The following is a 13093-nucleotide window of genomic DNA, read 5'->3' as shown; positions in this document are numbered from 1 at the left end:
CATCTAACTATGTCGATGCGGCGCAGCAGGTCAATCTGAACTTTTGGATTAATCCTCGATCAAAATTTACGTTACAGCGATCCCGTTAAGCATTTAAATAAAAAATCTTTTCTTTCTCTTAAATTAATATACAGCCAAAGATATTCGCTTAATTTTATATTCAAAAAAATACTGTGTGATAGTCTCGTCCTGATCCATTATTCGTACTGTGATTTTATATACATGCCATGTCTTCGATTAGTAGAAAAAGAAAGAATCCAAAAAATGCAAAATTCTTGTTGCAGATTAATATATGGTATTAAAAGGAATGAACATATATCACATAAAATAGTGACTAACAAGTGACACAAAAAAAGAAACTAAATGGCTTAACATGTCAAATAGGTGCAAGCTTCATTCAGCAAATTTTGTACACAAGATTGTTATAGTACCAGTATCAACTTCTTCAATAATAAAACTAATAAAAAAGTTTATCCCTAGGGGTAAAGTACATAATTTGAACATAAGAAATAAAGGATTCTTCACCATGCCTACATCTAAATCTACTTTTTACAAAAAATCTTTTCTGTTTAATGATATTATATAATAATATACCTAATGAGTTTAAACTTTTAAATGTAAATAAATTTAAATAAAAATTTAGGGAATATCTATTTTAAAAACAACCGTAGGAGGGCATGCCATCATGTAATTGTACATACATTCCTTTAGCCTTAGATTATATTTGATTTTAAATAGGCTCCTGCATCTATAACCTTATATATTCTTCATATATTCTTAATATTAAATTAAAATACGTATTACTTTGTTGATCTCTCCCGGCAAGACTCTATAAACCTCATTATTGTTATGTTTAACCTATAAGTATTATATTATAGTTTTATGGAATAGAATCTTAATTTTATTATTGTTAGTTTATGTAATTAAAAAAACCATATGCTATTTTTTCTTTTTGTAGTTAAGTTAGAGTAGTCTTTAGGGCCAGACTTCGCCATTACTTTAAAATCTTGTATTTATAATGTATATTTATTGAAATAAATATACATTATAAGTCTTTATTATTATTATTATTATTATTATAGAAAATATCCTCAAAAAAATATCTCAAAAATATATCAATGGTATGCAAAAAAAATATGGCAATACAAGATTATGGGAGATCTTAAAAGAGAAAGTATTTGCTTTCTCTGGAAGACTTCTAAGCTAAAGCAACTTCTCCAGAGGAGCCTCGCTCAGAGATGCCTTAAACCAACCGTCAGTTCCTATAAAAATCAATCAAAAAAACACTTTATTATAATAATTATAATAAAATTACACTCAGCAGAATGTTCTTACTTCCTTAATGAACTTAGAGGTACGTTGAGGTATTCCTTCAAAATTCTTAACGGATCAAAATTTCTCATAAATCTATCTTTAAATCTAATGAGAATGCTTTTTCCTTTTTCACTAATTATCATCATGTAATATTAAAATGAGAGCTTACATTCGAAAATGTAAGCCCAAAAGATTTGAGTGCAATTGATGCGAGTAACTTTGCCCCTATCAAAGATCAAGTATCACGTAAATCTTCAATAACCTAAATCTGGAACTCACGTATGTAGCAAGTCAATAGAAATTAAAGCAATATTTCCAGCCTAGACTCATTTCTGAATCGCCCAGGAAACCAACGTTTCTGAATAAGCGTCCCAAAATCTGTCACAAAAAATGGTACTTCTGATGAAGCATGTAATATTATTAATAATGATAATAAAGATAATTTTAATATCTGATGTACGAAATAAAAAGCAAAATGCCTTGTGATCATGTAGGACAAGTCGGATCAGTCTGGAAATTCTGTACAGATATTTTACAAGATATTGCATCCAATTTAAACATCAGTAATATGCTGGAATTTATAACTTATGCTATTGAAGAGCTACAAAAGGATAGTCACAAACACAAACTCTTCAGTTGATTTTTATTAATAAAGAAGACTTGTTTCTCGAAAGAGACTAACAGAATAAGAAGAATATAAAATGACATAAGTTTCAAAGATTCATAGATGACACATCTTTATAAGTTTAGTGTAAGTTTCCAAAGACCTATTGTAGATTCTATTGTAGCACCAGTAAAATAAATTCAGATGCAAAAAAGAGAATATTTTACAAAATCATGCACTCTTAAAAAAACTACATGATTCATTTATTTTTTAAAAGAATTTATTATTCTAATCATCATCATCGTCACTACCAACTTCACAATAACTATCAGCAGGCAAATAGTCCGAAACGAGTTCCTTAAAAGTAGCAATGGGGCAGAATTCGTCGCATCCAGGAATTGTAAGTAGCACTGGCTCTTCTTTCCTGTAGTTTTGATAAAAGAACTGTAATCAAAATCAAAATTAGTAATTAAACATTCAGATTTAAAACCCGCGTTTACCTTAAATCCATAAACGTTATCAATCAGGTGTAATTCGATTAGTACATAACTTCCGAACGTTGGAATCATATCGTCGAACAGGTTTAAAGTCACTAATAAGTTGGCAATGTTTTTCTCGTGTGCTGAATACAAATACATTTTTGAGGGTGATTTTGGGTTAGTTATAATAGTCTCTGAGTCTGCTATGATTTTCTTTAAAAGATAACCTAAAAAAAATAATTAAAATAAAATACAAATACAGTTGAAGTCAAACTAACACCTTCTATGGCTTGCACACTAAACTCCAAATTGTTGAATGAATTGATGATGTCGAGTAGAAACTATGACTGGTTTGCAGTGGGATAGTGGATACGAAAAAGAAGTGTGGCATTGCCAAAGAAATTCTGGATTAAAAGAGATGGCAAGAGTTGAGAAAGATTCATTGATTTTGGAAACTTCGAGGAACTACAGGATTTGCTATCATTAATCCAAATTATTTTTCTACCACTGATAGTCTAAATGATATAATTTGGAATCTGTAAAAAATATTTCTGTGCAACACCAAGTCATCAAAGATCTGAGTTAACTCATAAATTGTTTTTGTACTCAATAAAAAGGAATTGCATAACAACTTATACAAAATTAGTAGAAATTTCTGCGAGATTCTGGATTAAACGAGGTTTGTTCATTTGGAAAGTTTCAACTAAAGCCAAAACTTAATAAAACATATAAAATTAAGTAATAATAACGATATTTCTATAATTATGGTATATGAGATAAAATACAAAATGCTGGATTAGTCTGGAAATGTTCTAAGATTATTTTACAAGATATTGCAATCAATACAACCATTAGTAATATGGTTGAATACCCACTTGAATATTAGTGAAGGAAATGTAGCCAATGATGATTCTAATAAAATTTCTGAAAGGATACTCACAAACTCTTCAGTTGATATGCATCAATGAAGAAGACTTTTTCCTCGAAAGACATTAATAGAATGAGAATAGAAAATGCCATATTACATAAAAAGACTCATAGAAATTACATCTTTATAAACGTAAGTTTCCAAAGGCCATAGTTTATGTGTAAATTATATGACTTTTAGAGTTTTAAAGTATAATTTAAATCGTTATTCTTACCAGCGGAAAGACGTTTTAATTTTTTTGTGTAAGCCAATAAATGATAGTTGTATATTGTAATGTTATACATTTGGTCCATGTATTTGCTGGTCCAGTCTTCCAGAGGATAACCATAGGCTGCCTAAAATTAGAAAAAGTGTTCATTAAGTATTTTTTGAAAATCATTAAAAGATGCCTTTTATAAGTTATCTTTTATCTTCTAATTTAACTTTGATATACCTGGCCAACGTTAAAATATCTGAACAAAAATTGATAAATATAAGTATAACTCAAAGTTCGATAATTCTCAAGACCCACTACTAAAAGAAAATTTCTTTATTCGTCAACATGATCTCCTTTAAGTGATACATGTATCGCAAGGCTCCTCTAATTTTTCGATTTCTTTTTTTAGAATGATTTGGTCAAAGTAAGCCTGAGTTTCTGCAATCACTTCTTCATTACAGCTAAATTTATTTACCGGAAGCATCTTTTTGAAATCTGCAAAAAGCCAGTAGCTCCTAGGAGATAGATCTCAAGATACCATACTATATAATGTCTTCAGGAAACCAGCTATTTATCACGACTATCCATCATGATTTTAAAGATTTTTTTGATGTTTTAAGATGTAACAGCCTTATTTGGACTACCGAACTATTAAGAGCGTTCAGCATCAGTTAAGTCTGCACGATCGCCTTTGAAATCAGTATTTCGCCAATAAATTGTTAGTTTTCATATAGAAGAGTCTAAAATAAATTAAGCCATTGCTAAGCTTGATTGGTATTTTTTTCATTGAAAGGTAAGCGATGTTTCAATATAATAATAATCAACACACAAAATTAAGTTTCATTAATTTTGTTAACCTAAAAGTATCACTGTATTGCGAGTTACATATTGTGAGCTAATGGTCAAACTGTCGTAATATTTTAATCACTTGACGGTTAGTACTGCTTGAAAATCATATGAATAGTGTCACTATCATAGGATAGGTTGGTACTCACTTTGGTGCTCTTTGATAATCACAAGATTAGAATTTGCTCGCTTAACGTCCATTTTATCTTTGAATCAGCCAAGTTTTACAATAATACTCATTAAATCTTGTACAAATTGAATTAAGGATGGTGAAGAGCCCTTGAAATGTCTGATATTGAATCATTATAGTCACAGCAAAAGTCTTTTATACAAACTGAATCTATGAACATATTCTACTGAAGAATCAAATTTAGCTATTTACAATGCAGATATATAACTATTAACAAAAAAAATTCTGTCATTCTAAATAGGCATATAATTAAGTGTTGCATATCTTTCTAAAACTATAGAAAATCCTCTTCAGATATGTAATACTAAAAAAAGTAATTAACATTTATCAACCAAGTTAGTGAATTAGGAATATTAAGTTTTCGAATTATCATTATGGTTTCTGAAAAGAAGGAAAGTTTTTTTATACTTCTTTGGGAAAATGTTATCTATAATAACATATTCCATTCTATTAATACTTATCATAACGTGAATGAAAAAAAAATCTTTTTTGCTAAATGGAATATATAAGTCAGGTCAGTTTTGGGACAAAGGGCTTGAAAAACTCCTTGATATTTTTAGAGAAAAAACTTAGGAAATCCTATAGCTCTAGTTTGTAAGAACCAAGAAGATTTACTGAATTAATGTACTGAGTTGAAATTATGTAAGTTGGAGAGAGTTTTCTGAATAAACGAGATGAATACTGCTTCGGCAAATCTAATCTATGATAAATTCCTGCTGAAGAACCTTTTTTTGCTTAAAATAGAACTAATAATAATATAAACAAGTGTAAATTTACCTGTGTAATTAATTCTAAATAAAGGTCAGCAGCCTTCTTAGCCTTTTGAATTTTCTTACCAGTTTTTTCAGTAAGGTAATCAAACATTTCTTGATAAGGCTTTAGGGTAGACAAAATCTCATCTGTCTTCACTAATTTCTTGTAAGCTTTTTTGTAATTTATGCAAACTTTTCTTCCATAGATTTCCTAAAATGTCCTGATAAATACATGCTCTGAACTGATGAAATCTACATACCTTATCAACATCAAACGTATTATATGGAATAGGTTGCCAGTTAAGCTGATCGTTCCAAATCAATTCACCAGAAGGAGGATATAAGCTGGCTAGTACTAACAACAAAGACATTTTTGTTCTATTTGCAACAGTACTTCTTGCATCTATTAAGTTAATATTATACTCTGATCCTAGCAGATTATCATAGCGTTCTCTAAGTGCTTTTCCAATTTTAAATTCAGTACGTTTTCCTTCCTAAAATAATATTTTATAAATAAGTCTAGACTTATTAGTGAGTGTTCCACCTTTGTTAGCTGATTGTATCCATAAGGGGCGTAAAAAGACTCATCCCCATAAGGGTTTGTATCATAGATGTTATCCTCAATTGTTCGGTTTCCATGTCTAAATAGCTAAAATTTATGAATCTGAAAATCTATATATGGTAATAAATGTTTAATGGTACTTACTGTATGTACTAGAACCAAGGAATTATTACTATCATCGGTTGATGATTTTACGAGTGATACGAGACACAAAATGAATAATGTTTTCAAAAGCATGGTTAAAGCTAGTATTGGTAATTTTGTTGGATTTTGATTCTATATATTTCCCGTTATCATTTTTTTTTCATTATCGGCTTATGTATGGATTATTTTAATTTGAAAGGATATAGAGTATATTAGGAAAGTGCGAAAATCTATTAATAATATTTTATTAACTACAAGTAGTATATTAAGCTTGCTGTCAGTTCAACCTCAAAATAGCGGATTTAAAAATAGTCTTATTAATATTCCATGAGGTGGAAATTAATAATTTGAAGTATTCGTCTATGAATTTATACGAAAAAGTTGTAATGTAATAATAATAAATATATGTATTAATAATAATGTATTTATTTAGCATATGGGTGATCCAATGATATTACAAATGAATTACTTAATGCGATTTATAAAGAAAAAAATTTAAAACTTTCATAAATAGGCATTAAGAACTAGGTTTTTTTAAGGCACATAAAAAAGTTTAAAACATTAAAATAAAATATAAATTTATGTAAGATGTAAGCTTAGGTTAAAATAGTGTACTGTTTTTACCTTTCAAGTCAACTGATTTATTTACACTAAACACGATACTAGAAACATTTATTTACACCATATTTATTTACTACTATATGTCCAATTTAAATATCGCGCCAATATTCCTAACAGAACTTGAACTGTGTGAATTTAAAGTGTCACTTGCGCTTCAGCGACGACGCGCCTCTTTATGCCGGGTCCTCACTCACATGAACAATGTTCGCTAACACATTGCTCGCTAACAAAAAGTTTACGAAGAGTTTGGTGAAATTTGTTTTTCATAAAATGCTAAATAAAATCTTCAAAAAACAAACGCCTTAAAGATGATTTTTTTATGATTTATCGGTTTTTGCATTTTTGCTCTTCATTATCTAATCATTATGCATTCATTATTTATTCATTTTATTATACATATCTGAAGCTTCTTTTGTTTTCTTGAGTCTATTTATGTCGTTCAAGAACTGCATATGCTTATAAGCATACTATTTGGGTATATAAATATTATCAGTCCCAATGCCTGATTTAGTTGAATCAATCACTTTTTTCTTTTCTCTGCAATCAGCAGCTAACGGAGATTTCATTTTGTTTTCAACATCTTCTGCAGTTAATTAAAGGATTACCCGCATATCATGACAGGTGCCTCTCTTGTTTAAAACGTTTTCACATTCTTTAAGGTGTGCATTCTATATACACTGGTTTTTTTTTACTCATTTATTAAATGTATGGATTTTTCTGTGCTCCACTCCATTATGGCGTAAACAAACTAAACTACGAAACTTAACTCTGCATAGAACTAAACTTCAATAAAAAAGGAGAAAGAAAAACGCGAATTTTAAATGTCGAAAATGCCAAAATAACTTTGAAGTCTACCGCAAATTTCGCGAACCCGTATTTTTGTAGGAAATATTATCTAACTTCAACTGTCCTCAATCGTTAGCGAACACTGTTAACTAACGAGTCCGCATGCGAGTCTGGGAATTGCTAGGCCTCTCAGATCCTGGGCAAGCAACTTCCCCTTTAGAGAACACAAAGCACCCCAAACGTCCTTATAGATTGGTTCCTAATGCGACGCCTCTTTGGTAACCAGGTATAAGGTCTTTCTTTATAAGATCTTTCTCCCAGTCTAGTCATCGGTTTTCTCGAGCGCTTGCCCGACTCTAGGGTTAGATCGACGCAGCTCTTGAATTTTTTCCCAACTTTCTAAGAAAAGAAAAACCTCAGTAATTCCTCCAAACATTTGTAAATCCTTAGCCACACAGTGTGTCAAAGCGTACTTAGGTGAAGCAGTAAACAAGTCTTACTGCAGCTTACAGGCCACGCCGTACCGACTCTTCCGGCCATAAATGATGAGCCATGAATTCATCGAATTTTAAACTTGCAGCAGTTCACCGTCAGTACTTGAGTGGCTTTTGTATTCTTTAAAGAATATCGTTCATGGCTTCCAACTTGTTTGAAGTTTCAGTGACAGACCCCTCCGTCTCTTAGGGACGTAGAGCTGAACCAAGTCACTGTTATTCTACCTCTGGTTTTTGGCGTTGACATCATACGCTTCCTTCATTCGATCTATATACTAATTTATTCCATAATGCCATCTGATTGCGGGTATAATGCAGTAGTCCCCGTTCGATTTCAAGCGCCTTACAATTGGATTCAAATTTTCGTCCTTGATTCAAATATAGTTCTAAAAGTACACCAAAGCGGCAGATATATTCTTTCATTAAGGTGTTAACGTTAGTAGAGGCTTATTGGTTTGGTAGAGGGTATACCTTAACCCATTTACTGAAGTAGATCATCACGACTACAATGTACTTATTCTCTGCTTCTGCCGGTTCAGAAAACGGACCGGCAACGTCATTAGCAATCTTTTCAAAGTGTACTGACTCATAAAAACCCTCTGCTTTCTCTGCGACATGGATTTCCTCTTCTCCAAAATCCGAAATTTATGCACAAATATTTGCTTTCTTTCTTCTTTGCCGTCAATTAGAATTATCTGTATATCGGGATCTTCCTCTTGGCCTTTTATAAGATCTCTATTTTGCAGCAAGTATCATCGACGATGTAAAAGGGTCCCTCACACGATCAGTATTACTGACAGTCTTAAATACTGACAGTATTTCGTCAGTATTTTTCACGCGACCTCACACGATCAGTATTTTCTATCAGTCATCAGTCTGCTCGAATCGTCTCTTGAAGTGTGTTCAGTCACCAATCTGCTGATTTGCTCCAATCCTATGCTGCTTAAAGCAGTTAAAGCGTGTTCGTTCGCGTCATTTATCTGTTAGTTATTTTGCTATGGATTATAAAAAAAAGCCTGCGCTGCTATTATGATTTTACATTTAACAAGTGCTAAACGTAATAAGCAAAAGAGACGCTGGATTAAGCAATGGATTAGTCAACGTGAAAAATATACCTATCTGAATTTATTAAGTTTTATTAAGACACAAACCCCGAGGATTACAAAAATTATTTTCGAATAACAAGTGTAGTCTACAACTAACTTTTGGACTTGGTTAAGCCTTATATTATAAACAACGAACAAACATGAGGGATCCTATATCAGCAAATGAAAGATTAGCAGTAACTTTGCGTTTTCTGGCAACTGGAAGATCATTCGAGGATTTAAAATATTCTGCCATAATTTCTCCCACTACTATAAGTGAAATTAGGCATTAGTCACTATATTTTGGGTAAACTAGGCTTAAACAACTTTTAAACTTTTTTTACATAGCTTGTTTCGATTCATGGATTTTTTTCCTTTATCTGGTATTTCCACGTCAGATAAAAATTGAAGTGCATGAAAAGTCCACGCGCTTGGTTCATACACATCGTCTGTTGCACTTCCAGTCCGTTTGGAATTCTTAATTTTTTTTAACTCTCGCCTAAATTTGCTTTTTAGCGTATTGATTTGTTTTTTTACATCGTCAATGGTCGCATTCGGTTTGTACTGCACAAAAATTTCATGCAGAGCTTCATATCCTCTTCTTTTCTTATCTCTGTCAAAATATTCAGATATATTTGAATTCCACAATTCGGGCATAGACCTATATAGGTCTATAAATTGCGTTAAAATATATTTTTTTCCTTTTTCTTCTGCTTCAAACAAATCAGGTGAAGCTATCGAGCTCAGAACGGTTGTTTCCTGAGTTTCTTCCATTGTGCACGGTACTCAACTTATCTCTGCCTCTGTCTCTGCACGGTGCACGATGCAATTCAGACTGATGACTGTTGGAATGATCGACAGTCTCGCCCTCACACGGTCAGTATTTTGATCAATCTTTTGACTCCGCCCCCAATGACTGATGTGATTTTCAGGATCCCGAAAATCCCCTCAGTCATTTATTCACGACTGACAGTCTGATCAGTATTTGCCCTCACGCGATCAGTATTACTGACAGTAATACTGATCTGAAGAAATATAGTATAAAAGAGTATCATTCTCTTCTGCCCACTGACAGTATCTGCAGTCCTCTGGACAGGGTCTTCTTAATAGGGCATCTGCATTTCCATGTATTCTCCCTGCTGGGTATTCAGTGTAAAAGTCAAACTTCTGTAGCATTTTCCTCTAGAGGTGCTCTAGGAACTAGAACTAGGAACTCTCGGCGGGTAACGCAATATTTAATAAAATAATCAGTGACTCTGTCTTCTTGGTCAACCTAGATTTGGGACAGCACGACTTCTATACTTAGATTGCTAGGCTAACTCAACTCGCCAGTATCGACTTTTTGAGTAAAGCGTTGAAAAGATGTCCAAAGTGTTATCAACGCGAGGAAGAGGATATCTGTCCTTTTTGATCACGTTATTGATCTACCGGTAATATACGCAGAATCTGGTTTTTCTTCTTTATTAGTACCACCGGTGAAGACGCCCTTTTTTGACCATACTCTCAACAATGTTATCAGCCTCCTCTCTCTTGCCTATAGTGGTAGCTTTCGAGATGTCTGCTGAATGAGATAAGCATTTTGTATATTGATCCTGTGCCGGACTATATTACTTCACCCTTTCTTTCCCATAAAAATAAATATTTCAATCAAATGCCTCAGCCTCTTTATTTAAGCTGACGTTAGACCAGTGCCTGATCACCATACCAGCTTCCCGATTGGTTTCCAGATCTACAACTTATCGAAGTATTGCTGAAACTGTACAGCAGTATCCTAATTCCGTGCCCCTCGTATCCCAACCTCTCCAGCTCCCTTGTTAGCTCACGAACTTTTAAATCCACTAGATTTAGCATTCATACACACTTTTGTACTGACGTCCAATTTACATTGCACACCTGTGCAACAATGTACAAGGAAATCAATCTTACAAAGAACTTGATTCCCAAAAAATTTGTCAACTGATTTATTTTACACGTACAGACTAGCTGACCTCGGTAGTACCGTGGGCAAGGTGTTCGCGGAGCGATCGTGTGGTCTCGGGGTCGAATCCTGGCATGGGCATGGTTGTTTGTGTTTGTCTTATAAAAACATAGCACTTGTCGTTCGGAACCCACATTAAACTGTAGGTCCATAATAAACAACCAAATTGGGCGGCCGTCGAAATACGATGCAAGTCCATTGTAATTGAGGAAGAAGAAGAAGAACGTACAGACTAAACACGGTCACTTAAGACGTTAAGTATTTATTTACTACTATTTATGTCGATTTGAATATCGCGCCAATGTTTCCGGATCCTTATATACTCACCAGACCACGGTTCAGGAACATTCGCTAACCTTGCACGCGTCTCCAAAGAGGTCGTGCCTTCTTGCGCCACCGCGATTATTCCGGAATTATAATATTCCGGAATAGCTGATTTTGTTTGTTTTACTTGTTTTTTTTTTAATTGTGCCTAAAGAAAAGAAATATAAAATTGTAAAAGTTTAAAATTTCTGATTTAGTTTGAGAAAATTGCTTATTTAGGGCACAGAACACAAATATAGAGAAATGCGTGTTGCCTAATCAACAGACATTAATTCTGGTGACAGCTTTATTGACGTTGTTGACAAAGACGGGAGCAACCGTCTTGGGTGGCGTGTGGCGGGAAATTTAAGCCTGATATTTAAATTTCAAGTAATATGCAGAATTACAAAAGTTGATGCGTTAACTGACGAGTGATGGGATATATTTAAATAGAATTTTATTTTATTTAAAAAAAAATGTTTACCTGTTTAGAAATACCCACATTTAATTAAAATGATTAATTTTAAATGTTGAGAAAAAATAAAAATATTGCATCTCAGGCATCCCTCATCACTTTAATCAAGAATTATCACATCAACTATAATAATATATTATTTAATTTAAATTTGGTTCTCAAGACATTGCTTATTTAGGATATTTAGCTATAGATACTTACCAAGAATTATAAATTGGCACGATAGATATAGGACCAAATTTTAAATAAAAAAAACAAAACTAAATTGTCTTTTAAATGTTTTATTTTAGGATAAATTAAAATAAATTTAACAACGGGTTTTAAAATGCATAAAAAAGTTACAATATATTCTAAAATTAAATACGACAAACTGATAGTACTAAGACCATTTATGTAAAAAATAGAATTGTTGCAGGTATAAAGCATATTTTAACTGAAAATCCTAATTTCTGGAGTTTCAGAAAAAATTACCTGTTTTTTTTTGCTTCCATAAATGTATAAAACATTATAAGAAATATGTAACAAATATACCTAAATAAAAAAGTAAACATATATATTTTTTAACCAACTATACAATTGTAACAAAATAATATATATCCACAAATTATGGAAAACAAAATATAAGCTCTTATAAAGACAGAAACTAAATCTATCTCTTGAAATAAATCTGGCTTCTCATTGTAAATAAGTTAATTAATAATAACTAGATATAACACAAATACATATGTACAAGTTAATATTCATGTTTTTTTCCATTTTATTTTTTTAGTATAAGCAAATAAAAACAAAATATGACTTTTGATTTTTGATTAGTCACAATCGGGTAGGTAAAGATGTCACAAGTCAGTGAGGTTGTTTCCAGTAAGTATGGAACATGAATCATAAGAAAACAAACAGATGAAGACAGTGTATTGTGTATACAATATTATATTCTAATCAGGTTAAAATTAAATCTTCTAATAAGTATTTGATCCTAATGATCCAAAATACATAAGTTTTTATTATTAGTAAGTATTGATTATCACATTAGTTATGATTACAATTAAGGTTCTAAATAATACTTTAAAGAATTTTATATTAGTCTATAATTTTACTTTAAGCTAATGACATGATTTTAATTATGGGTCAGTAAATAAAATAAGACTGTAAAAAGCATAGCATTTACTATCGAAATGTCTCAGGTAATTTAGGTATTTTGAAAAATAAGATAGTACATACTAAAATTTTAGTATCATTAGCTAAAAAGTTAAAAAACAAAATTATTCTGATTGTGTATCGTGGGTATTAAATGAGGATATTCAAAAAATTTTTTTGTGTGAAGGCATTTTAGATTGTC

At 31.8% G+C, this 13093-nt stretch overlaps 1 protein-coding gene across 1 annotated transcript; it reads right to left on the bottom strand.

Moving 5' to 3' along the window:
• Positions 1-2176: 2176 nt before the first annotated feature.
• On the bottom strand, positions 2177-6169 carry LOC126736297 (venom acid phosphatase Acph-1-like). The gene is made up of 7 exons (XM_050440587.1): positions 6016-6169; positions 5854-5958; positions 5570-5803; positions 5335-5520; positions 3540-3660; positions 2419-2624; positions 2177-2362 (listed from the first exon to the last, which is right to left on the bottom strand). The coding sequence occupies exons 1-7, from the start codon at positions 6106-6108 to the stop codon at positions 2207-2209; spliced, it is 1101 nt and encodes a 366-aa protein (XP_050296544.1). The 5' UTR covers positions 6109-6169; the 3' UTR covers positions 2177-2206.
• Positions 6170-13093: the final 6924 nt, after the last annotated feature.

The sequence above is a fragment of the Anthonomus grandis genome, chromosome 5 (genome assembly GCF_022605725.1).
Source record: "Anthonomus grandis grandis chromosome 5, icAntGran1.3, whole genome shotgun sequence".
Classification (NCBI taxonomy): Eukaryota; Metazoa; Arthropoda; class Insecta; order Coleoptera; family Curculionidae; genus Anthonomus; species Anthonomus grandis.
This window is presented reverse-complemented; position numbering and strand designations above follow the sequence as displayed.